General features: G+C 36.8%; 1 protein-coding gene across 2 annotated transcripts in view; it reads left to right on the forward strand.

Moving 5' to 3' along the window:
* ralba (v-ral simian leukemia viral oncogene homolog Ba (ras related)) overlaps positions 1 to 27426 on the forward strand; it is a 28435-nt gene extending 1009 nt beyond the window's left edge. The window contains exons 2-6 of one of the 2 annotated variants that reach the window (XM_081368169.1): positions 1124 to 1245; positions 24326 to 24495; positions 24662 to 24870; positions 24994 to 25171; positions 26341 to 27426. In XM_081368169.1, the coding sequence (XP_081224295.1) occupies positions 24382 to 24495; positions 24662 to 24870; positions 24994 to 25171; positions 26341 to 26463 (624 nt within the window). In that variant the 5' untranslated portion in view covers positions 1124 to 1245; positions 24326 to 24381 and the 3' untranslated portion in view covers positions 26464 to 27426. Of the gene's footprint in view, positions 1 to 432; positions 1246 to 24325; positions 24496 to 24661; positions 24871 to 24993; positions 25172 to 26340 lie in introns of those variants that run through there. The other variant, XM_081368168.1, reaches the window with a different exon arrangement.
* The last annotated feature ends 460 nt before the right edge of the window (positions 27427 to 27886 follow it).

Consider the following 27886-nt stretch of genomic DNA (forward strand, 5'->3'; position numbering starts at 1 on the left):
TCGTCTGTATATGGTATCATTATCATTTATTCATTCATTCAAGTTCAACAATAGGGGGCATCAATAACCTATTTACTGTACGGTATCTTTGCTATTACCAGTGGGTAGACTAGAAATAATTTACAACATCAACTTGCAATGTTAATATTTTTCAGATAACATTTTAATAACTCATTTTAATAAACTTTTTTTTCTTACACAATATAAATAGATCTTTATAAAATATAATATCAGTTTTTAATAGTTTAGGAACAGGGCCCTCATATTTGGTAATCCTTGGCATAAAACAGGCTATTTTAAAGTCACTATAAAATAAAATTGACTACAAATATTTTTTCTGGTATATGGCAGTATTTATTATAAATTATTTATCCATGCATTATAATTATTATTAATTATTATTATTTCAAATTCATGTCCCCTCATAATCTTTAATAAATCAAAATAACTTCCCTTCTCTCTTGTAACGACATCTCTTCTCTGATGACGTGTTCACTGGTGCAAGGGCGTGACAACTTGTCACTCACATGAGATCATCACAGCAATAGCAAACAACAATGGTCCATACCAATTAACCCCCGATGGGGAATAAAAGTCCCACCCATCCTTAATTTTTCTTGATCAAGAAGCCGTTTTACTTGGATACACATCACAATAGAGAAGATAAGACTATTGCAACCTCCGTTTCATGCAGACTTTTAAAACCAGTGTGTGTGATATGTTATATAGCTATAGTTTTGTATATTAGGGTAGTTTCTGTGACAGTTATTCACTACTTTTGAATGGATAAAAAAATAATTAGCATATACGAAGCATTATCACACCTAGGCTATATTTTAACAGTTTTTGTTAACATTTGTTAGTCTTAAGGTCAACACTGAGGTAAAATCATGCATGAAGATTGCAAACTTCTGTATAAAAGTTGAAGTTATGAAAACAGTATTTTTCTATTAAAGTCATACCATTTACTATACACTGACTCTCTAAACATAACATACATCACAAGTTATGGCTGGTATCTCTAGCAGCATATCTGTTCATTACATCATATCCTGTTCATTCCTCCTCTCGAGGGCGGGGTCTACGGTTAATGACATCATATCCTGTTCTTTTGCATGTCCAGAGGGTGGGGTTTATGACACCAGCAGCTTCAGCTTCAGAGGAACTACAGGGTGTATCGGAACTGGCGATTAATGCGTTCCACGAGATAGCAGAAGAGACTGTGGAGGACAAAGTCACCGAGAGGTAATGTGTATATTGTTGGTCCTATTTATCCATTCCTTTGCTCGTTTTTGAAAGCTAGAAATTATCTTCTACGCCAGCTCGAGCTTTTGTTACTGTTCGACAGTCAGTTACTAGAAGTCCATCTGTGCATATTTCAGTCTTTATGAAAAATGTCAGTTGAATAAGACAGCCGTTATAATTATTTTGCGAGTTGGACCCAAGCTGATGACAGATCACGCGAGACGGGCGTTTTTGCGGATGTTGCGCGTGTTTGATTGATGTGGAGGTTTATTTTCAAAGCACCAACGTTTATGTTCTGCTTAGCCAAATATTAGTTTGTAGTTGGACCAAATATTAGTTTGTAGTTATTGCTAAACTTGTATTTCCCATAAGTAAAAAAAAAAAAAAAAAAAATAGACCTAGGTATATTATTTTTGTATTGTGGCTTTTTTGTCTTTCTGTTGGATACCGTTTAAAACATTAAACAATATATATATATATATATATATATATATATATATATATATATATATATATATATATATATATATATATATATATTATTATTATTATTTTTTTTTTTTTTTTTGGGACACCAAAGTGTTCATGGAATGTTTCACTTCCATTTGTGTATGAAAAGTGTTAATTTTACTTCTTACTAATCTTTCAGGGACTTCTGAGCCTACTATATTCACCTAAATAATATATAATGGTAAAAATGTAGAATGCACTACATACGTTTCCCTTCTTTTTTCCATCTCAACTGTTTCCTTTATGTTTACACAAAACAGTCCAGCTCTGAATCGTTTTGACTTGCTACCCATTATAGTTGATGTTTAGTAAACCATATTGCTTTTTTGACCATTAATGAAAGATGGCTGTAAAGATGTGCTTCTCTTTCTCAGTAGTTTGATTATTATTAAATATAGATGCAGATGTCCTTGTATCTAGCATATTAACCTTGAAAGCAAGCCTGCATGTAGGCTGACTTGAGCAAAATCTCTAATGTCAGCTACTTTGGTTTGTTTTTATTTTAAATTCTGAGTGGTCACAGTTTTTACCAGTCACTAGGTTGTTTGGGTGTGACCTCTCTGGCAATAGTGTCTGTTCCCTTATCACCCTTCAGTATGGGACTTGTAAAGTCATGGACCAGTTACCACAATGTTTTTGATCTTTACATTTATTATTATAGTATTTTATGCGCGTATTTAATCAACTCCCTGTAGTACCTGACCTGTTCATATTTCTGAACTTTTGTATACCTTTTAATACCTTGATTGATAGCATCTTGCTTGACATTAGCTTGGAAGCTACAATGCTTATTTAATGAACAACAATATAAAAATACGTATACATTCTTGAGCAGTGCCACACATTGAAATAACAGTTTCTCCTTAGGTTGATGGGGCTTGTTCAACAGGTTTTTATTTATTTTTTAGGTGGCTTGCAGTGCACTTGAATTGGCTAGTTTGAAACAAGTCAAGCCTCTGGGTTCAATACATGTTTGAAGCTTTGCTAATTTTTTTTCTGTACTTTGTTCCAGACAGAATCTGTCTTAAGTTTCCTCAATTTACTTAGCTATTTAATAGTGTTCAGCATTAATTAGGTCAGTGATTCCTAACCAGTTGTCTGTGTAGCATTGGGTACTTGAGCAGGTTTCGAGTCTTGAGCAGGTTAGAGTCCGAAAGATTTTGAGACTTTGTTCCCTGTAGTCTTGTTATATCATTAAAATCTGGACACATGTTTACTTGTAGGAAATATTTCATACTTTCTGAGCTCTCTGGTGTTTACATTTTACTATTTAATTACTTTTATATCTGGATTTCTTTTATTAATACATTTGCCATCAGGTCTTTCTCAAATATAGTTTCTGATGGTCCCTGAACTGCAAAAAATGTGGAAAAAGCTGAAGTGTTAGAAAGAGAGTCATTGCAAAAATGGCCACTTTAATAATATTGATATCACTAATTCAATCAAAAAGGAACACACATCTGCTTTTGTGTTGAACGTGTACTAGAGGCTTAGGCTATTGCTGATGTTGTGTGGGTATTTAAGAGAAAAATAGGTTAAGAAAGACCAGATTTGATGTTGAGAATGGCTGTAGAATAATCATTCATTGTTTTGTCAGTAATCACCTGCTCAGACGCTTTTTTTAAATGTTCCTCAACAAAATATCCCATTTTAACAGTGAAGTCATGTGTCTCTACTCGGTTTATGAATAGGATAAAGTTTAAAACTTAATAGGATTAAACCTAATTCTAGATGATTGAGTGAACATTCTCGCTATCTAAGTCATAATGTTTCAGATGTCATGTTGATGTGAAACTATGTTGACCCTGTCGGTGTAGAATTTCATCAGATTACTGGGGGAAAATATAGGCCGAAAAGTTGAATCATTCATTGTACGCCCCTCTTTGTTGATGCATATATTATGTTTTATCTATAATATTGTATTTAAATACCCCGTTTGCAGGTGTATAGGGCTGGGTATTGCCAAATTCCTCACAATATGCAATCTTTAAAAAGTATGGGGTTGGATTTGTTTTTAAAAAGCCATGCTCACCAATAATATTATCACTATTTAAAATGGCTGTTTTTTATTTTAATTTTAAAATGTAATTTATTCCTGTGATGGCAAAGGTGATTTTAAGCAGCCATTACTCCAGTCTTCAGTGTCACATGATCCTTGAAAAATATTTATATTTAGAATAGAAGCATATTAGAAATCATTCTGAAATGCTGATTTGGTGCTCAAGAAACATTTCCCCACACATTGTGGGTTTTTGAACGTATTTTCAGTTCACATTCATGAATCATGTCTTTGTGTCAAACTTGTTTGTTAATGTTTTAGAGCTGGGCTTCTTCCCCTGAAAAAAAATCTGTGGTAGTGATTGCTTGCTGAGGTGAATCAGGGTATTTTTTGAAGAAACCAACCTAGTCAAGTTTATGAATGTCATCAGTTTCCCTTAGATTTGTTTCTCTTTTACTATGTCATGTGATCTTCTGATAAAAAAAAAACAAAAGGTTGGTTAAAGGGCAAGTTCTGCTTTTTATTATAGGCCGTCTCATACCAGCATCATTAGTATGCTCTGTGCGCTTCCTTTTAGGCAATAGGTGCTGATTTGCCACATTCCCCAGCAGGTAGCAGATCCTGGTTGGCAGTTAATAAGTTAAGTTAATGCAGATATTCTCGGTGTTAAGGAATAGTTCACAGAATGTTTTTGTTTGTTTTTTTACACGCTTTGATGCGCTGTCGATATCTTCTTTAACAGACGCGATGGCGGAATCTACAAATCTCAGTTCTCCAGCGGCAGTCATCTTTGTTGTAAACGAATTCACTCTTTGGTGAAGTGGATGGTTCATTACGTTATTGTTGATAATCTGTCCATCATCGTATAAAGCCCGCCCTGACAATTTGATTGGTCCGAACAGCTCTGGTTCGAGCATAGTTGCTCCACAACGGATCAAGTCCAGACCGAACTTCCCGACCTCAAATGTTGTGGGCGGGGCTAAGTTCGGCGGGCATCCAGGCTATTGAAAATAATTTCTGGAATGTTCTGTAGAATTTTTTCTTTTGTGTTCAGAAGTCTGGAATAATATTAGGGTGTAACCTGACTTTTAATTTGTGACAGTAATCTTTTTCTTAAACTTATTTTATTTTGCCATAATGTTCTGGTGTTCTTAATGTCATGATCATTCACTTTATAGGCTAGGCTAATTCATTATTCTTGTGTAATCTGGATTGCAGAGGGTCATGATGATGAACTAGTCATACCAGCGGGGAATGTGAGGCCAGGAGCTGGTTCAGTAATTTGTCTCTTGGGTTTGACTTTGTGCTTCTAAATGCTCCCACATGGGATGTTTCTCTTGCCCTGCATACCCCTTGAGAGCCCAATGGAGTCTGTCTCTGAGTATGTGTTAAAAGGGTTTGAGATAAACAGAGAGGGATCTGCTGTGTGGTTCAGTCCATCTTTGTGAATCTACTTGGAGGTCTCTGCCAGTGTTTTCTTTAAAAAAATATTTGCTACAGACTTATTTTAAAACTTTTATATACGTATAATTAAAGGTCATATAATTATCGGTTTTGCCAATAATTGGGAAAAATATCAATAATCTCAATTATCGGCAGATGCCTTTTCACATTTGCTCATTATAGTAACTTAAGTGTAAGATTCATTTAAGTAACAATTAAAAAAAAATGTCTGTTCCCACTTCCCAGATTGGTTGCATAAGGTTTTACCTGTAATTTATTTGAATGGAAAGGTCCTCATGTTTGCCTAACAGCTAAGCAAATAGTTTTCCCTCCCTGTAAATGAAATGGGGAGATACTTGAGACGTTTATTTCACTTGCTCTGGAGAATGTTTTCACAGTGCTGTTGAAATGAAGTCCACCTTTCCCACAGAGCAGGGAGTAGTGGCAAGTTGGAAATTATTTTGCTACTCTTACTTGGTTATTCACATTATAGAGTGAAAATATTATCCAATAGCAATGTGTAAAGAGATTGTCCGTCAGAAGAGATTTACCTTTCTCCATGCTCGTTCTGGATAACAACATGGCTGTGGCGTCCCAGTTCAACACCATAGCCTTTATATATCTGAATGAAGCCTCTGTGTCCCAGCTCTAGATGGTTAGTATTCAGCAGAGATGCTCACCTTGAGTAAGAGGGAGAAACAAGCTCTTTGGGTGACAGATTATTTGCTTTTCTACACAGATTTAGCACATTTTTTAGCACATTATCAAATCTGACAAAATATAGCAGATCCTGGTTGGCAGTTAGGTTAAGTTAATGCAGATCTTCTCTGTGTCGAAGAATAGTTCACAAAATGTTTTTGTTTTTTTGTTCTTTTGTTTTGTTTTTAACTCGCTGTCATATTGTTCCAATTCCAGACCTGTTTGGCTTTCTTTTTTCTGTGAAACACAAAATTACATTTAGAAGAATTTTATATTGAAAATGATGGCCAGAATGTTCTATAGATTTTTTTCTTTTGTGTTCCTAGGGGTCTGGAATAACATGAGGGTGTAACCTGACTTTTAATTAAAGTACTATGCGTAGAAGGCTGTATTGACAGATTGCATTGACAGCTACCATTCTTTCCTTTCTCTCTCTTATTTTTATTTCAAAATTGAACCTGCATCTCCCAAATGAGCACCACAGATCAACATATTTAAAGGCTTCACCTATTTTATCAGTAACCGACAAATCAATATCTAGACCTTCTTTTATTGCCTTTTCTTTGATTCTACGTCATGAAAGAGCTTGAATAACAGAGCATTATAGGAACTACGGTGGCTTCAAAAGCATGCGTTGATGGTTACATTCTCCTCCAAGTATTCAATGTTTAAAAGAATGCTTCTTTTTGGAGGTTCAGACATAAAATCGTCTCAAATAAGATTGCTGATGACCCTCTGCAATCCAGATTACTCAAGAATAATGAATTATAAAGTGAATGATCATGACATTAAGAACACCAGAACATTATCAGGGAACTACACTAACCTTTTCCACTGGTGGCACTTGCGCTACTAACTTTTTCAGTTACTGGCGCAAAACATGATTTGGTCGCACAAATTATTTATAGTAAGCCGCTCTGGATAATAATGAACAATAATGAAACTGTATTGCATACAGATGTGCTTTTTATTTTACTTGCCATCTTTTAAACCACATGCCTTCTTGTTTTTGTTTTCTTTAACATTGGTTGGGATAGATTTACTGTAATAGAAAATACAGTACACAATAAAGTGCAAAATGGATTTCAACATGCTATGGTTGGCAAAGATGGGCAGACTCCTGAACTCTTAAGTAGTGATGCATCGATGTGAAAATTGTGGCCGATACCGATAATAACCGATATTAATATTGCTGTTATGGCCGATACCGATATCTCTGTATAGAAAACAAATTTACTGATAATCAAATAAAGAGATATTTTCCAAAACACTTTTTTTTTCTTTTTTTTTTTTTTTACTTTAGAAATGACTGATATTGGGCACCTTTACCTGTATGCAAAATATGTCACATATAGGACACACATGCATTATATTGCATTGCATTAAACATAATGTGTGCTGGTCAACTTGTCTAAAATTAAGAAACCCCCAGAAAACAGTGAAAAAAAAAACAGGAACATTGTGTACAATTAAGACTACTTAAGTAAGGCTACTTAATTTATTATTCCAATATCCAAATATGATACTAAATAGCACAGGGAAAAGGGCTTCTATTCGTGACGTGCTGTCTTTGCGTTCGAACATTGCACATTTTAAACAGGACACGCATTAGCTGCATAAATGTTAGCCAATACAATATGAAAGTAAAATAATGTCAAATGTTTTTGAAACAAAAAGCCTGTTGAATTGCACTACTTGAAAAAAAAAGGCATTGCATTAACCATGCTTGCATTTTAATGCATTGTATTTTTAGGGCTTGCATTTTTATGGCCTGAAATTCAACATGGTTGAATATTTAAGCTGTGAATATTTCAATGAAAAACATTTCAAACACATTTTCATTATTAAAAATTCAATAATCCATATTTATTGGATATCCATATATATCCATACCTTTCAAATTTCACTTCCAAAATATTCAAACTGTTTAAAAATACAACCTATAATATTCAACAGGCAATTTTCGGTCCATTTTATTTCGCTTTGCAAATTCGCTTCCACAAATTCAGTGGTTCAAATTCGACAGTAAATTCAAAGGAACTGCAGGAAAAGCAGTAGATTACCGAGATACTCTCCATCTGCTGTTAGTCAATCTCACCAGCAGGAGGTGCAAAAGCGCTTGTTGTTGACGAAGACAGAGCAACAGTTAGAGCAAGTCATTCATTCATAAAATGATAATGATTATCTGTGTCAGTATATATGCTGAAAAGATGATAAATACACAAAAGCTGTGTTGCCTAACGAGGGCTGTCCATCATTTAACGAATTTTAAAAACACGGATGTATAATAGGCTACAAAATGCTTTCTGGCATTTTGACAGAAAAAACAAAACAAAACAAGCAAGAACAAAATTTAAACTATAGCCCGTCAATTTTCATTTTACAGTTATCTTCTCTCTCTGTGTGCGCGCGTCCGTGTTTGTGTGAGAGAGAGAGCTCGCGCAGCTACGGAGCCCCCCTAGTCCCACTTTGGCAAAAAAAAAATTATTATAACTATCTTGTGGCCTCAAGATAGTAACTCGTGGCCTCAAGATAGTAACTCGTGGTCTCAAGATAGTAACTCGTTGCCTCAAGATAGTATCTCGTGGCCTCAAGATAGTATCTCGTGGCCTCAAGATAGTAACTCGTGGCCTCAAGATAGTAACTCGTGGCCTCAAGATAGTAACTCGTGGCCTCAAGATAGTAACTCGTGGCCTCAAGATACTAACTCGTGGCCTCAAGATACTAACTCGTGGCCTCAAGATAGTGTATATCTCGTGGCCTCAAGATAGTAACTTGTGGCCTCAAGATAGTAACTCGTGGCCTCAAGATAGTAACTCGTGGCCACGAGAAAGTGAGTTTTTTCAAGGCGAACGTTTCCATGTTAATGTTTCCATGGCGACGCGTCACGCGATTGACCGCAGCCACAATAATACTGTATGACAGATGTGTTGCTTTTATTTCACTTTTCCTTTTTTATTCAAAATATTCACAAACTTGCTTGGAAACATTAAACATTATGGAATTTCATTGATCAATTTAATGGAAACATTAAAAGGAACGTTCCTTGAAAAAAATCACTTTCTCGTGGCCACGAGTTACTATCTTGAGGCCATGAGTTACTATCTTGAGGCCACAAGATATACTATCTTGAGGCCACGAGTTAGTATCTTGAGGCCACGAGATACTATCTTGAGGCCACGAGTTACTATCTTGAGGCCATGAGTTACTATCTTGAGGCCACGAGTTACTATCTTGAGGCCACAAGATAGTTATAATATTTTTTTTTTGCCAAAGTGGGACTAGGGGGGCTCCGTACGCAGCACTGATACAATGGTACGTTTTATCTAACGGTCGCGGGGCTGAAGCCAACTTGTGTTGAATGCTCAGAGCACGTTATAAAACGTATTCTTAAAATATACATTTCTGTTTTAATAAATGCTCATAGTAAATCATAGCATATTGCCTAAAACATAGATACAAAAATAATCAGTGATACATTTGCGACCCATTAAAAATTAGGGTCGCAATGGCATTTCAAAAGGTGGTCGCATGGGACGGTATTAAAATTTCATATCACGATTATAGTGACCAAAATTATCGTGATTATCAATATTATCACGGTTTTGTTAAAACGAGATGAAAGTGTTCAAAAAGAACTGATGCTCACACTAAAAACAATTTAATATTTGAAAATCAACAAACAACAAATAAAACAGCAGCTCGATGCACTTTTTTAAGCAAGATTGTATTCTGTGGCATTTCCTTCCTTATAATGACGGTCGTCAATAGCAACGCATTATAACGGCGCACATCCATGTATCGCAACGGACACGCTCTCTCGTTTCATTCAAATAACTTGCCGTCTTGCGTCTCCGTTTTTGGACGATTGTTTTGTACGCTGTACAAAATGGATTTATAAACAGGTAAGATTTAAAACATTAATCTCATTTCAATATGTCCCCGTAATTGTGTGGTAAAAAAAAAAAAAAAAAAAAGTAATATTTGTAGCCTACAATGATAGTCTTGTTTGAACTTGATCGTTCGTCTTTGGCTCAAAGCCACTTGCTGCGAACTTTTCTTCACGGAAGCTTTACGTTTATTTCAAGTGAGTGAGATAAAATATTTCAACTCAAAACAACATTTTGTGCCCAATTATTTTCCCAGGTGATGGTCACACAAGACGACTCGGCAGATTTGAAGTGTTTCCCCCCTATTGTAGTGACCATTCTCGATTAAGTTTCACTCAGGACTTTTGTAAAAGCCAAAATATGACCACACCTCAGATTTGGTCCTCTTAAAAGGCTGAAAAATCTCCCGAGCACGGTCACTGCCTTCCGCTATTCCTTATCGAATAAAAAAACAACAACATTGCGCACTGCGCCTGTGTCAGACTGTTGCTGGATGGACAGGATTTACAGTGAGTTATTAAAATCGCGATAATCAAATACGGTTTTGATGATAATTAAAATTTTAACGATAATACTAACCGTCATTACATTTTTATCGTGGTTTAGTGAAACCGGTAATCGTCCCATCCCTACAGTGTAGTTCCCTGATTATGCCAGAATAAAATGAGTTTAAGAAAAAGAGTCCTGTTACAAATTAGAAAAGCATTGAGGAAGGCCACTTTTATCTTGAATTAAGTGTTTTTTGCTTTTTGTTTTTTACTTTTTTTTCCAATACAGATGCAAAAACATCTGATCATAAATTGACCAATTTAATATTTGTAATATATGTTGATCTGGGGGTGGGCAGGCAAGTTTGAAGGAAGTGAGTGGTGCAATGGAATAATTAAATCATACACCATCCATATCAGGGTATCCGCAGGGTCTTAAAAGGTATTAAAAGGTGATAAATACATTTTGGGAAAATTAAGACCCTTAAAAAGTATTAAAAAGTCTTATCACGGCTTTATAAAGTCTTACATTTTGAAAGTATTTTTTCTGAATTAGCTCTAACAGTTTGAGTCCCAAAAACATCGTAAAAGTGTGTGAATTTAGTTATTTTTATTAAAAAAACGAACAGGTAAATTGCCTCTGAGAGCACAAGAGCGGGCAGGTGGGTGGAGGTTCAAAAGCACAATGTACGCTCTGGCGTTCCCAGTGTGTATTACGAACGCACCGAAATGTTTTAAAGGTGAACTAAGTAACTTTTTTATCTTAACCGAACAGCTTCGGGGTCATTGGAATGGTTATATGACTGTTTTCGGGTTGAATGGTGGTCTTCTCGCACCCCTCGAGCGCCTGTGAGACGAAAAACCACCCTTGCAACTTTGAAAATTGGACCGGCGAACCGCCCAACCGCCCAACCCAGGAGGTTAAGTGAAAACTCTGAGTATGTTAACCCTGAAATGAGGGAAACTCTGAGTTTTCTGTTTCAGAATGGGAGGTATGTTAAAGGTCCCGTTCTATGCCCCTTTTCACAAGATGTAAAATAAGTCTCTGATGTCCCCAGAGTGTGTATGTGAAGTTTGAGCTCAAAATACCCAACAGATCATTTTTTACAGCATGTTTAAATTGACATTTTTTGGGGCTCAGAAAAACGAGCCGTTTCAGTGTGTCCCCTTTAAATGCAAATGAGGTGCTGCTGGACGACACAGGGGGCGGAGCTTCATGAGCTCGCGCTCAGTCTGTCAGGACAAATTCATCTCACGGAATGATGATAATATCAGAAACTCTCAGTAACGGCGTTCATTTCGAGTCGGACAATAATGCCTACAGAGTCAGATTGCTGTATAGAGATGAAACAGGTATAGTTTAGTAGTTTAATTACGGTTATTATAACGTATTTGTCATCTGCTTGTAGGCTATGTATCCATTATTTATTAATAGCCCACAAGTCTGCTGTCTGAATGATGATCAAACATGTACTGATGAGTTTAATAAAGTTTATTGTACATCACACAAAAGATGAAGCGTCAGTTTTACTTCAGAAAATCACCGTAAGAGCTGAGTAAACACAGTAGGCTAAGTTATAAGAAGTGCGCAAGTAGCCAGTAGAGTTGAGGGAGCATTCCTGTGGGCGGAGGTTAGTCAAGAAACGGTTCTGGTGATGTCACTAATGCAGGATGTAGAGGGGTGTAGTCCAATCGAGCCGTTTTTTGTAGTCAACTTCTGTTAAATAAAATATCTCGCTTGGCATTGAACTTTGAGCTTTATAATTTTACAGATATTATTTATGCTCTAACAGCAACATTACACACTAACTAAAGTTTGAAACATGGAATCGCATGCAACGGGACCTTTAAACATGAGAAAGCAGAGTAAGTCAAGCCCGTTTCTGAAAGAGAGGTAACTTAAACTCAGAGTCAGTTACCATGGTAACTTACTCTGTGAACCTAACCTGGTCGGGAGCAGGTTTTCTTCAGTAAACCCAGAGTTTCTATTGGTCTCCTCCCCTTTTTTAAAGAGGAAGTAGTGTTTAAACACCTTATTCATTCTTTCAGTATATTTTTATTAATAAAATTAATATTTTATTAATAAATAAAATATTGCTATTTTTACTGCAGTTTTTTTCTATTTTTTTTTATAAGATGAAGTCTATATAACTCCTTAACTGGCAACTAAAAATACAGTAGTAGATTAGAGTTAATGTAGTTCTAAACAAATTCTACAGAATTAAACTGTGGCATTTACTGGAAATCACTGAACTGTTCATCTATGCAACAGAAGTTAATGGACCGTCCTCCTGCTGTTCTTCCACACTCTGGGGGCGCGGGGAGAGATAAGAATACCCGTTTATACTTAGATTTAAACTTAGATTCTATAGGCTACTCCACATAAAAATGTGAAAAAATGTGAATGTGTAGATTGCTACTTACAACTGCCTGGGCTTCTGTTGGGACAGGAGACTCCAAAAGACAGATTACCATCAGAATCTGTTGGGACCAACAAAAATCCTAACTCAAAGTAAAATATATGAAAATATAAAAAATAGCCTATGTAAAAAATAACACATATGTAAACCCATTTTATGAAGGCCCTTGGATCTTTGGGACTGGCTCTGAAGTCCGTCCAGGAATTCCCTCAGCCAAAAATGCTGCTGCACTACACTGGATGCTATTTAGTTATTTAATATGTCAAATGTTTGTAAAGTCAGGTAGCCTACACCCATGATATGCTCAAGCCTTACTTGATTGAATTATGTTTTTATATTTAATTTTCAGCTGCTGCCATGTTCTTTTAATACCTGCAGGATTGCACCTACATGAAAATTAAAATTAGGTTGAATAACATACTGTTCTTTCAGTTTCACCTCTGATATTATAACAGTTGGGTAAGTTACTTGTATTACTAACTACAAATGACATCTTCAACAGTGTAATTAGAATAATGTAATAATGACAATATTTAGAAAGCATTGGTTTACTTATTACTAATTACCATATCAACCTCAACCACTTGAACAAAACAAGGAGAGACAAGAAACAGCACTTTTAATGCTTTCAAATAAACAATATACAATTGCATGAATTCTTTATGAGAATTAAATAAATATGAGAAGGTTACATTAAAAATATACCTTTTAAAAATGTATGTTAAATATACAGAATTGTTCTATAGTCTAATGCAATTACATCAGATTTTACTTTAAATTACAGAAGAATTAAGAGTAATCCCTTTAATTAAATTACAGAATTAATGTTCTAATACTGTAAAATTACAGTAATAATGTTCGCACTGGTGAGAAATATGAAGACCCTTTTTTTTGTCTGGCGCTGTTGATTGGTGACTCATAATATCTGTGCTCCATTGATAATGGCTTTTTATAGTTGTGGTGCACGTGCTTAACTCAGAGTCAGTCAACTCAGAGTTGATTGATTGAACTAACTCAATTCAGCTGTTCTGTAACCGAAAACTCAGAGTTTCCCATCTCAGGGTAAGTCAACTCAGAGTTCAAGTTTTAACTCAGAGTTGGTTGAACCTCCTTTCTGAAACAGCCCCCTGGCCATCATTTTTAATGGTATTTTAGTGTTTACATAAACAAAAAGTGCATATTGATGCTAATCAATTTGTTATTTGCTGTTTTTCGACATAAAACTTGTTGAGTTTACTTCATTCTGTAGTATTAGTACTTTTTGAACAGGATTCTGTGATAACCGTGATAATTCTGGTCACTTTAATCATCTCATCATTTCCTCTCTAGTTATCTTCAACTGTGATCAACTAAAATCAACAATAATTGTGTTTTTACAGTATAATATGCAAAAGTACAATTTTCAATAAAAAAAATCTACCTCTCCCTCTCTCACACACATCAGATAATCCTAGATAGATAGAAAGATAAATAGATAGATACTCTAATGATCCCGAGGTAACTATCTATCTAACTTGGATAATGCGTCGTGTAGGTCTTAAATTTCAATCTTTATTGTCTTAAAATGTCTTAAAAAGGTCTTAAATTTGACTTACTGAAACCTGCAGAAACCCTGCATATGTGTCCAAATACCAACAGGCTCATTGAAAAAATGATATAGGGTCATTCAGTGTCAAATCAACCAAATTGCAGAAACTTCCCCGGCTCAAATTTTTGATTTTGGTTTAAAAAAAAATCGAAAGAAAGAAAGATAAATAGTGATATAAGTCAAAATATTAAATGTCATGGATGTATATTTACAGTGTAATCCACTATTTTGTAGAAGGGGGTCAAAAATGACTATTTTCAACTGAGACTTGAAAAAAATTGTGGAATAATTCTGATACCAGACTTTTAAGACAAACATGCAGAAAGGCCAAGCGCTGCTATGTCTGCAAAAGCTACGTATTTTTTAATAAAAAAAAATCATTTTAGACACACAATTTTGTTTTTGGTTATTAATTCTGTTATAAATCCTCCGGTCAATACGATGTCTGTTGCCTCTGATGCTTTATGTGAAAGCTTCTTGAGAGGTTTTTTTTTATTTTTTTTTATGACAAAATCTCTAATTTATGACCCAAAGTAAGCTCCTCCCACATTGAACGTCCTATCCCTTTGTTGCATCCAGGGAAGTTTTTGATCCTATCTCTCAACAAATACTTATTGACACCCTCGCTAATCAAAAACCCTCCTTTTGTTCTCTTGATATTATAAATCCAAGATTTTTTTTAATTAATTGTTGACTCTGTTGGGCCGGGTTTGGTGTCTTTTCTTTGTGTCTCTTGGTTCTGTTCCTTCCTGCTACTCTTAAAGTGGCTTACTGTCACTTCCTTGCTCAAGAAGCCTTCACTGGACCCTTCTGCTTTGAATAACTTTCGTCCTATTTCTGTCTTACCATTCATCTCTAAGGTATTGGGAAAATTTTTTGACCAACTTCAGTTTTTCTCAACTGTAATTTTATTTCTGATTTTTTTTTAAATCTGGTTTTAAGTCTGCTCACAGCACTGAATCCGCCCTCTTGAGAGTGTTAAATTACCTTTTTTTTAGCTACTGACTCTGGTGACTCTCTGGTCCTTGTTCTTTTAGATTTATCTGCAGCTTTTGATACTGTGTGTTGACCACTCAACACTGATTTCTAGATTTCTGAAGTCATGGGTGGGGTTAAAAGGAACAGTCATCAAATGTTTTCAGTCATATTTATCTGACAGAAAGTTTTTAGTCAAGTTAGGTAGTTTTTCCTCTTCCATTGCTCATCTCGCCTGTGGTCTTCCTCAAGGTTCGATGTTGGCGCCTTCCCTCTTTTCTTTGTATAGCTATGTTACCTTTGAGTTCCATTCTAGGAAGACAAGGGATGTCTTTCCATTTTTACGCCGACGATACCCAGATCTATTTACCGATGAGGTGATCGTTTTTGGTCCCACAAATTTCAGGCCAACAGCGTTGATTTGGGAAGCTTATCTGCTTTTAGATTGTCGTGTGTGCGGAACTTAGGTGTTCTTTAGGATAAATCTTTAAAACTTGACAAACATATTTAATCTGTAATTGGATCTAGCTTTTATCAACTCAGTCTTTTGTCAAAAATCAAACACTTTCTATCTAACAAATCTCTAGAGATGGCTGTTCATGCTTTTATTACTTCTATACTGTGGTATTTCCAAGTCTCAAATTGCTTGCCATTGTATATCGGCCTGCAAGCTGTTTTATTGACACATTTTCCCGGTTGAAACACTGATCGATTTAAGAGACAGGATTCATTTTGGTAAGTTATACTGGATCTTTTAACGTACCTTCTGGTGTTCACTCATGTTTATTTTGAGCTGTATAGTAGTAAAGAGGGCATGAGATGAACGGTTTCGATGCGCTTGATCCGTGCTGCCGAACTGAGGCGGCTACCGTGATCTGTCACGGCGCATTAAAAAGCACCTAAATGACTTATTGTTTGAATTTCGTAATAAAATCGAAAATGAAATTTTCGAACAGAATTTTAAAGTTGAGTTTGCTTCATATTAAAAGCAACAAAATTTCGGTGCATCCCTCAACCCAAACCTAAGCCAAACACAGGACACCCGTGTGCTTAGCATCACAAGTGCAGTTCTGTACCAGGTACACTGCAGTGGGGGCAGTTAGAGAGTCAGACTGGTTATCCGGAGGTTGTGGGTTCGATTCTCAATAGGCAGGAAATTACTGAGGTGCTCTTGAGCAAGGCACCTAACCCCCAATTGCTCCTTGGGCGCCGCAGCAAAAATGGTTGCCCAAAGCTCTGGGTGTGTGTGTCCATGGTTTGCAGTGTGTTTGTGTGTTCACTACTCACTACTCCTAATGTGTGCATTAACTTGGATAGGTTAAATGCAGAGGGCACATTCTGAGTATGGGTTACTATACTTGACCTTCATATTGTATGTCACTAATATTATTACCAAGCAAGTTTACTACACTAGAAAACCCAAATGGAGCTGATTATGTGATGATGCAAGTGTGAAAATGTGTATGTTTAAAAAAAACATGCACAGCATCATAGGTCATTGTAAGTGTAGTGCAAGGAACCACACAAAAAGTCTTTATTAATAAATAGCCTAACATGCCCCTGTAATCATAATTTATGAAAAGAAAACTTTTTTTTATTACTTCCTTTAAGGCCCTTTCAGACTGGACGCGATTTTTACGCACGAATAATTTGCGCGATGGTTTTATTTTTTGATCAGCTGTTTGTGTAAGGAGTGCTTTCACACCGAATGCGAATGTGCTGCGGCGAAAAAACGATTTTTTTTTCGTTTCGATGTCGATTTTTTTTTTTCCTTTTGCTGCGACAGAAAAGACTTCAGCCAATCATATACTACAAGGACAATGATTGTGTGGCGTAGCATTGCCAACCAACTCGGTTATCACGACTGTGAGTATGTTGTGTGATAGTTTTAGTTGTTGTATAGTCCTGTGCTGTGTAGGCTACGTAGATAGAGATAGAGACCGTGTTTACGCGGCTCATGTGATGGGTTTTGACGCGAACTATTCGCACACGAACTATTCGCTTTTTCGTTACGCATCCGGTGTGAAAGGGCCTTTAGTGTCCATTTCAACTGGAAACCACAATGAATTGTATGTGTAGTAGGCTATGTTTTTGGAGTTTAGTAATGTAGGTAGAGGTACGGGCGGGGTTTTTTCCCCCCTGTTTTTTTCCATTCTGATTTGTTATTTGTAGCAGGACATTAACAAATGAAACTTAAAATGAACAGTGCTATTTTGTACTAAATGGTTATTAATGTCTTTTTTTAAATGTTATTCTAGTATGTGTAACAAGTAAGAAATGCAGACTGACTGTTTGTACGTTTCTATAGCCTATATGTTTCTTGATCAAAATTGTTTTGTTTTAATCATATATTTTAGGTCCAGAAAAAGAATCAGTTTATCCGTGAGGTGATCTACTACCCCCGCTGCACTAAGTCCATGTGCATTACATTAAGTTTAGAAAATAGGCCTATGATGCAGTTTGGCAAGAAAGTCCCATGAATACATCTAAGAGGAATGCTCTCATCAGTATGTCAGAGGGTTTTTTTCTGTTTTTTTCATTGCTCTTTTGCTAATGTATTATCTTTTTCCATTTCTTTTCAAACCTCTTTTTAGCTTTTCACTGTTATTATACTATTACTGAATTTTATCATTACTTTTGGTGCTCTGTTTTATTTCGAGGCATTCCTCTATACTCACATTCACCTGAAAGATCTGATAGAGAATGCCTTCTGCTTCTCAGGTGTGTGTGTGTGTGTCCATTGTTTGTTTACCCATTCTTCACCAGGGCATTGCCGTTGAATCACATCTTATAACCTGCCTGTACTAGCTCATGTTATTTATTTGTACTGTAGCTTATTTGTTCCCCCGCTGTACATTCCTTTTTTTGGTCTCTGTTGTAGATGAGAGCTTATCTCTGCTTTCTGTTCCCAGCTGGTACTGGTCTCGAGGGTATGAGAGCGTACAGGGAAAGTATGCAGGGAAGTGAGTGGAGAGAGGGGGATGTTTGGAGCCCTATCAGGTCTTGGCCCAGTTTTCCCCTCTGTTTTTCCCATCAATCCGGGCAGGAAGTTCCATACAAGCCTAGCTCAGTGAAGAAAGTCATCTGGTTTCCTGTAGGTTAGATATTTCCTCCCGCACAGCATGTCAGAGGATCTATATAGTTTTTTTTTTAATTATTATTTTGTAAAATCAATTCCAGAAAGACAACTTCAAGCTAAGCTTCTTTATAGCTGTTGAAATATTTATTCTCTGCTATCAAGATAGCTTGCCTTTAATACCCCAAGTTTATGAGCAGAGTTTAATGTCAGCTTTGAGCACGATCATTTCATAAGTATACAATCTGTATTTATTGAGGCTGTCAACCATTAAAAAATAACAATATTAAAATGTACTGTGTTAATCATTGTACACTACCGTTTATTATTTTGGGCTCTGTTAATTTTTTATAAGAAATTAATACTTTTATTAAGCATGTACTTATGCATTTTCTGTTCATCAAAGAATCCTAAAAAAAGCATCATGGTGTCCACAGAAATATTAAAAAGAACAACCTTTTTTTTAACCTTGATAATAATAAAAAGAAATGTTTCTTGAGCACACAGTAGAATGATTTCTGAAGGATCACGTGACAATAAAGACACTTAAACAGTAGTAAATGTTAATTAATTGCTTGCAGTAATTTTGACAAATTTAGTATTATAAACCGAGTCAGGGTCAACCTCAATGTTTTTGAAAGTTGACATTAAAACACTCAGCAAACTCCAAATAAAAGGGGTAATATTGTCTTGATTTGCAACATCAATCCAAGGTACATTTATGTATTTGGCAGGTGTTTCCATCAAAAAAGTTGTGTTTTTCAGTAACTGTGATAACTGGCAATTGAACTCATGATCTTGCCTATGGCTCTGGCTGGCAACAGCTGATTTTTAGGAACACCATTAAAATGGCACAATTAAGTGGAACAATCACTTCCTTTTAAAAAAGACTGTACAATCAGATAAAAAGGAACTACACAAAAGGGGACAAAATAATTTATGTATCCCAATACCGCACTGTTCTCAGTCAAGTGTGAACTGGTATTGCACTAGATATTACATTTTTGTGTTTCTCATCATACCAGGGTTTTTACTATAGTTAAAATAATGATGATAATTTAGCTTGTATGTATTCTGTCCTTTGTAACAATTACCCTTAGAATGCTTTATCAGTGAATGAAGTGTGCCATGTGAACTAGCCTAATGCTGGCCCTGACCCATTCACCGTCACCTGCTCTGCTTTGCTCTGGCCTCTTCTCTATCCTTGCCTGAGCTCTCCTGACGTGTCCCATGATTGTCCCCAGCAGCCCTGCAATCAGAGAGGGTGAAGCTGAATAGGTCAGCTTGCCACTCTACTCAAGCAGAGGGCATACCTCTCCTGTGCACGAAATCAGTGACCCTCTTCTAAACTGGCATCCATTTAAATGGCTGAAAATGAGAGAAACTGTGCTGCGTGGGAATAGAATCATCATTGATCTCTGAGCTTCTCCCTCAGCTGTAGAGAGGCTCACTGGGCGACACAGCTGAAGAATGCTCATCGCTTTTAGTGGCATGGCAGCTCCACAGACCCTACTCACAGGGGTTTGGTGATGAACGAGTGTAGCAGAATGTGGACAGTACTCAGGGAATCCTAATGAACTCCTCCAGCCTGGGGAGGAGGAGAAGGGCCATCATTAATGTTTCAGATGCTTAAGAAGCATGCATATGTAGGTCATATCCATATCTGTCATCATTTTAGTTTGCCCAGCCCCTGTTTAACCCTGTTTAACTGGCATTTTCTGTAACGCCGATGACATTGTGCATGTATTATTCCACTGTTGTCATTTGGATTTTACCAGTACAATCTTTTAGCACTATTTTCCTAAGTGTTCCTAGAAAGTGCTGCTATCTACAATCAAATAAAACCACTGACCATTGTTTTTGTTACATTATTGAATATGTTTGGGGTCGGTTAGATAAAAATAATAAAAAAAATTAATAGTTTTATTCAGCAGTGATGCATTATATTCAAAACACATTCATTTTAAATCAAGTGACAGTAAATACTTTTTAATTGTTACAAAGCATTTCTATTCCGAATAAATGTCATTTTGAACGTTTTGATAAAAATCATGGTTTCCACAAAAATATTAAGGGAGAACTCCGGTCAGTTTTAACATTGAGCTCATTTTTTTGTACATTTGGAGTGCTGTCAATACAGAGAACAACGACAAAAATATTTTTAAAATTTGCACCCTGTTGACTTCAGTGGGGCAAGTACTAAACCTGCTTTTAGCCTCTTAACATCCTTGATGTGTCATTACAAGTGCACAGCCAATGTGAGTGATTCCTTCTGAGTGAACACGAGTGAATCTGACTGCAGTAGATGTGAAAGATATGAATAAAAATGATGTTATTTAAGCCAGCGCAAATACCTGTGTTTACATCCTGTTTTCGGTTGAAGTCCAAAGTAGTCGATTGCCGAGTTCACGCGCATGATCATAGGTAACTAAACCTATGCGCGTGAACTCGGCAATCGACTACTTTGGACTTGCGCTGGCTTAAATAACATCATTTTTATACATATCTTTCACATCTACTGCAGTCAGATCCACTCGTGTTCACTCAGAAGGAATCACTCACATTTTCTGTGCACTTGTAATTACACATCAAGGATGTTAAGAGGCTAAAAGCAGGTTTAGTACTTGCCCCATTGAAGTCAACAGGGTGCAAATTTTAAAAATAGAATAACTCGCTGTAGGCAACACCGATTTTTGTCGTTGTTCTCTGTATTGACAGCACTCCAAATGTACAAAAAAATGAGCTCAATGTTAAAATTGACCGGAGTTCTCCTTTAAGTAGCACAACTGTTTTCTGTAACAAGAATGTTACGTTAGCAGTAAATATTTGAGGTATATATTATAAAATGCATGATCTTATTGGTCAAATAAATGCATCAGTGGGGTCTTACTGACTTACTCTTGTCTAAACTTTTGAATGGTAGTGTGCAATATTACATTTTATTATTTTTTGCTATTTTTGGGATATTGCCCATCCCCAACATGACTAAATGGGACAACAAGCATCTTAAATGGACAGCTTTAAATAAGCCTTCGTTAGCAGATTCCTGCGTCTTCCTGCACGATGCCCTAGTTTCCTATTGAAGCGTTTTTTGTGTGTGTGTTTTTTTGGGACCACCAGGAACAATAGCTGGAAGCAGTGGGTCATGTTCCCCTTTCCTCTGCTCAAGAAGACTAGTATGAAAAGTTCTTCTGTGGTCTTATTATTCTCCTATGAATGGTCTTATGAATCATAACAAGATGCAGAAATAGCCTGTTTGGATTTCAGACCTAATGAAGCTTAAGTATCATCCTCATTAATCAGCTGTGGTTCTCCAAAGATAATGCTCCACATAACAATAGTGCTCAAATTACACATGACCGTTCGCAAAGACCCGCCCCCTTTAGTTACTGTTGCTATGTCCGACAAGCTATGCCACTCTTACGCGGCGCCACACATCATGTTCTCACGCAGTGAAAAATACATCGCTGAGCAAAGAGGACTCTGAGAACACGCTGACAGACAGGGCAGAGCAGGTTACTTTTGATATGGAACAGTCAACTTTCAAATGTGTTCATTTTTTTAAATATAAATTTAAACAATAAATGCCGTTTTGTGGCTCTTTAATGTGTTGTGACTGTTCGCTGTAGCGCCTCAGTTAAAACTACAATATGTATTTTTTTCACCTCTAGGGGTCACTAACCTCTTACAATAATAAAGGTGTAGGTTGATGATGCATAAGCAGAATTATGGAACTTGCCGTCATGCCGAAGGTTCTAATAACGTTTATGGATGAGTGAATACATGGATGTTTTTTAACATGACTGTGGAATGAAGCAGGTCGCGATTGCTAATAAGAGACGGATATCAGCGTCACACACGAGTCCCGCGGATATAAAGGAATAAGGACATTTCATTCTACCGAACTACCCACAAGTGCTGAATTACTACTCACACAGGTCAGTTTATTTGACGAATGAAACTTGAGGTAATGCAGCGGTTTCATTTGGTCTACACTATCATACTAAACTGCATCTGAGTGTGTTGAAAGTTAAAATGTTATTCTATGTGTTAGTTTGTTGGCTATATGAGACAAGCAGTAAGCTAGATCAACATTAGAATAGTGACCATTGATTAGTTTTATGTATATTTGCTCACCTGTCAAATAAAGTACATGCAAGAGTGGCGTCTCTGTCAAGTCGAAGTTAGTTGCGGACGTGGAGCTCTTGGCATCTCAAACGCCACGCTGGTATTGATCCTCATTTTATTTCTCCTTTTGTCCCAAAGTCTGCTTGCCATGGTTCATGATGTTTGAACGAAACAACAACAGTGTGACGCTAGACGTAACGCAGTTGTCCACGTCTGTCACCATGGTTACTATGGCAGTACGAGGGGAAACCAGGGATAATGCGGATATTACGTCATTGACAGGTGACAATGACCAGGGACGAGTCATTATTTAAATTCGCAATTTCTCTGAAATGAAAAATCTTTGGGAACTTTTGGGATATTGTAAGTACAAAATTGCAGGAAATATATCACACTGTGCAAGTGATTTTTGTATATTTTATTACAAAAATCTTACATATTGTACCTTTTAAAGCTGCTCGTGAACTGATCATCTCTTCTAGTTAATTTATAGCATCAAGTAAACATAAATGAACATCATAAGGAATGTTGTTTCAACCGCAGAAAGACGTCAGTACACATCGTTTTTCAAGTTTTAAGTGCCATTTATGCAAGAATCAGTCTGTTGATATGATTTTACTTTTTATTTTATTTTATGGTGTGTACTTTTCAAGTAATGCATCATAAGTGGTTTATTGTGCTCATCTGTAGATGTTGTGGATGGGAAAAGTACCAGTGCTGCTCATAAAAATAAACCCAGGGCTTTCCTTCCACAACATTTTAATTTCATAAATGGGTGTTTTCCCTGGTGTTGCGTTGGCAAGTGAGAGCCGTTGCTACAGATGTCCAGAAGAAGAAAGATGCAAAATAAAAAGATACCCTTACCAATGTTTTGTGAAATGTATTGATGTATTGAGAAATTCACTCAAGTGATTATGAAATTTTTCTATACCATCTGCACTTTGAATGGCTGGATTAGTTCCACCTTGTTGTTGCATTGCACACACTACAAAATTATGTTGCAATAATAACAAACCGGTTTGAAAATATGTCAGCGTCTATGACTGTTCGAGACATGGTCAGATCACTTCTCTGACTGGCTCTTACTTGACAAGCATCGGTGATGCAACAAGCACTGATTTAGCGCAATCCGGGGGTTTTGTCGCAGACCTTGGAAATCTGTCTGTGACAGCAAAGTCCAATTAAAAGTCATGTAGTGTGAGCTTCCCTTAGGCTTAGACAACATATTTTGTTGATCCTGGAACAACATTCCTGTCTGAAAACACAACCCTAACCATAATGTATCCCTAAAATCAGAGGGAAAATATTGGTGAATAACTGATATAGAAGCACACAGCCCTGGTTGTACACCTAAACTTCACATAAATTGTAAACTTGTCCTTCAAATCTGATTGGTTAATTGGAATGTTGATCCAGGAACATGTACTTGGTGCTCCAGTGTACTCCAATTGCATTTGATAATTGCGTGGGAAATGTTTTTGTCCTCCTTTTTAGGTTATTGTGGCATTAATCATGTACATGGCAAAAACATATGTTGCTTTTTTTGTAAATGTGATGTGAGTGACAAGAGGAAGCCTCCAAAAATAAAAATAAGTTTACTCTTACTGGTGCTGAGCAATAAACCCTTTTTTAATCCAACAGGCTTTGTAGTAATACTAATAACTTTCTACATAATTTGCATAATTTATTAAGAAACATGCCATATGGATTACCTTTTCAAAATCTGAAAGTTTTATTAAAGTATAGTGTTAATTCTAAAATGCTTTGGAACCAGCATGATAAAATATATTTGTTCAAGTTCAAATGCACACCTGTTCTAGTGTTGATGGTTCAGCTTCTCCATAATACTTTTGTTTCTCCACAGGTGGTGCCAGTTTGTCTGTGGGCGTCTTGTGGTGTACCTGAGGGACACAATTAGAAATGGCAGCCAATAAGAGTAGGGGTCAGAGCTCCCTCGCCCTGCACAAGGTCATTATGGTGGGCAGTGGGGGCGTAGGAAAGTCCGCCCTCACTCTTCAGTTTATGTATGATGAGGTAAGTCAACAGACCATATGTTGAACAAAATCTGGTAGATGCAGGATATTACTTACTCCATAAGTGTCAAAAAAAGTGTCTAGTCTTGTAGATGCTTTTGTTCTCTGCATTGCCATGTTTTCTTTTACTTTATCAGTGATATTGGTATTTTTTTTTTCTCCTTTAGTTTGTTGAAGATTATGAGCCCACAAAGGCTGACAGCTACAGGAAGAAAGTGGTGTTGGACGGAGAAGAGGTGCAGATTGACATTTTGGACACAGCTGGGCAGGAAGACTACGCGGCCATCCGAGACAATTATTTCCGTAGCGGGGAGGGTTTCCTGTTGGTGTTCTCCATAACAGAGCACGAGTCTTTCACAGCCACAGCAGAATTCAGGTCTGTGTTATTGCACCATTCTTGCTACTTGAATTGTAAGCTACTGTAGCATAATCAGAAAATTGGATCTCCCATTGTGGCCTTGTATAATCGGAAAATTGGACCACTCAAACTTGTTTGCAGGGAGCAGATCCTGCGGGTTAAAGCTGAGGAGGAGAAGATTCCACTGGTTTTAATTGGAAATAAGTCGGACCTTGAGGATCGGAGGAAGGTTTCAGTGGCGGAGGCCAGAGGAAAAGCAGAAGAGTGGGGTGTGCAGTATGTAGAGACTTCTGCCAAGACACGAGCCAATGTGGACAAGGTACATTTTCTGCTTGTTTTTTTCTAAATTTAGATGATTCATTTATAGCGTTTAAGTTTCGGTTTAAATGGTGTGTGTGTGTGTGTGTGTGTGTGTGTGTGTGTGTGTGTGTGTGTGTGTGTGTGTGTGTGTGTGTGTGTGTGTGTGTGTGTGTGTGTGTGTGTGTGTGTGTATTGTGGTGGGCTGAATGAGGACACAGACCAAACTGACTTGCAGAGCACACGTCCCCAGTGGGCTTATATTGAACATATAGTAATAAATTATCATGGCAATTACTGTGCTCAAAGGTTGATGAAGTGATGAAGGTGCAGAAAAGGTATGTGGCTTTCCAGTGTTAGAAGGCCAGTGCTGTTCAGTTAATCCTCACTTGAATCTGGAGAAGCAGAGACAAAGAAAACACACTATTAGCATTTCCTGCAGTGGAGAACTAGCTCACCGTTTCATTCTCTTGCTCTGCTAATATTCTCTCTTCTTAATGAAGCACAGGTGTGCCAAATGTCCCATTGACCCCCCTGACCAGTCCCAAGCCACGCCCCCGTCCCACGAACCCACTATTTGTCCGATTATCCACTATAGTGACCAAATGACCAGTCAGTCCCCGCTGACCACTCACAAGCCACGCCCTCGTCCCACGAACCCACTATTTGTCGGATTTCCCACTATAGTGGCCAAATGTCCCGTCGAACCATGCTGAGTTTTCAGTTTGCAAAAATGCAAATACATTTAGATAATTCAAACTTCTTTCCTTACAAATAAAATATACTGTCAAGTATTCAAACCTACTATGCCTGGTATGACCTTATGTGATTCCATTATGGTACAATGTTGCCTCGAGGCAACATGCAGTTTTATGTAATTTCCTATAAAATATTTGATGATATATAATGCAAAGTTTTTGAAAATACTTCTTTACTTACCAATGAAGGTGACTCAGATTTTTTGTAACTGATTATCTGGACAGAAATTAGTGAAAAATGCCCTTTTCAGTGGAGAAAATATGGAGCCATGTGACATGTGCACGTAAGCTGAAAGAGGGACCAAAATGGACCCCTGTGGGTCATGTGGCCACTCTTTTACATTTTCATAGCAAAATATTTTTGCACTGATAATTTTCGTTTTCATACAACCTTGTCATACTGAGCAATAATGAACCTTTTGTTTTTCCAAAGGTATTTTTTGATCTAATGAGGGAGGTCCGTGCTAAAAAGATGTCAGAAAATAAGGACAAAAACGGGAAGGGAAAAAATAAGAAGAATAAGAAGAGCTTCAAAGAGCGATGCTGTTTACTTTGAACTACACATGGACTTTTCCTCGCCAAATCTACTCGCAACTCTGTGGGGAAACTCCAGCAGAGCGCTTTTTCTTTATTAAAATAACTTGATGCGTAAGGTTTTGTACTTGGAGAGGTAAGCCTTTATCACAATCGTTTATTTGCTTAGTTAATTTCAAACAACTAGATTTAAGAATGGTATGCATATGTTTTAATGGACGATGATGACCACTATATGGCTACTGGTTAAAGAAGACTGTGGCACTTTAGGACTTTATAAAATGTAGTTGGCCAACATGCGCCCAACACTAACTTGATAATATCTTTCCCTCCACAGTTTTTAGTTGGCAAATTTATCTCTTTTTTCTTTCTTTTTTTTGCACATCTTTTCAGTATTTTTGTGTCAGGTTTTTTCAAATCTATCCATTTTTATTTCAACTCCTGTTGACACCATCATGGTATAGAGAGCAAGAAATGTTGTCAGTACTGTGATTTTCAACTTTGAAAACCTGCTATGAATGACGCCATTGAAAAGCACACGTGGTACTGAGGACAGAATGCGAAGCATTGATCAATAGCGCCGACTGGTGGTTTAAAAGTATGTATTTCAGGAAGTCCTCATGCCTAACTACAAGTTACTAACCTCTGTGAACTTATCTGCCTTTATGCTTTGGTGTTTTATTGAAATATTTTTGTAATACTTGTTACATTTTCACCACTGTCTTATGAGAAGAATGTATTCTGTGTGAAAATGTGCCAACAAGCTTCATGACTTTGCAGCATTTTCAGACTGAACATAAGACACATTTTATTTAGTGTTTGTTTAGCACTCTGAGCTTGGAGCTGCGGTTTCACCAGTAATTTAAAACGGCTCTTTTATACAAATATCACCTAACCTAAACTGCTATTTGTATTGTAGTTTTCCACTGCTTTTAGAAGAACAATGTCAAGTATGTTGCCAAATAAACATTTTTTCCTCTTTTGTATCACTTGTTCTTCACTTCTAAGATTTAAAGAATTTTTAGCCATCAAAACTCCTGTATGATCCTGTATTAGGTTAAGTCAAATCAAGTCATTGATGTCATCGTCCTGCTCAGTTCAGTTCTCATCCAATAGTGTCAGTGCAGTCAGATCAATAATATTGCTGAATATTAAGTGTCCCCAACTAAGCAAGCCAAAGATGACGGTGGCAAGGAACCCAGACTCCATCAGTTGACATAAATGGAGGGAAAACCTTGGGAGAAACCAGGCAAGGGTCGAGGGACCAGTTTTCCTCTTGAAAAACAGACCAACATGTTGTGATTATGATTCCAGGCTGCATCACATGATTCCAGGATACATCACGCCAGCATTTGGAGGGATGAATTGAAGCTGGTTAATAACAATTGTGTTTTCTAAGGATAATAACTTAAGACTTCGGTACTTTATTTATTGGTTTATACATT

This window comes from Scardinius erythrophthalmus, assembly GCF_964197995.2.
Source record: "Scardinius erythrophthalmus genome assembly, chromosome: 6".
Lineage (NCBI taxonomy): Eukaryota > Metazoa > Chordata > Actinopteri > Cypriniformes > Leuciscidae > Scardinius > Scardinius erythrophthalmus.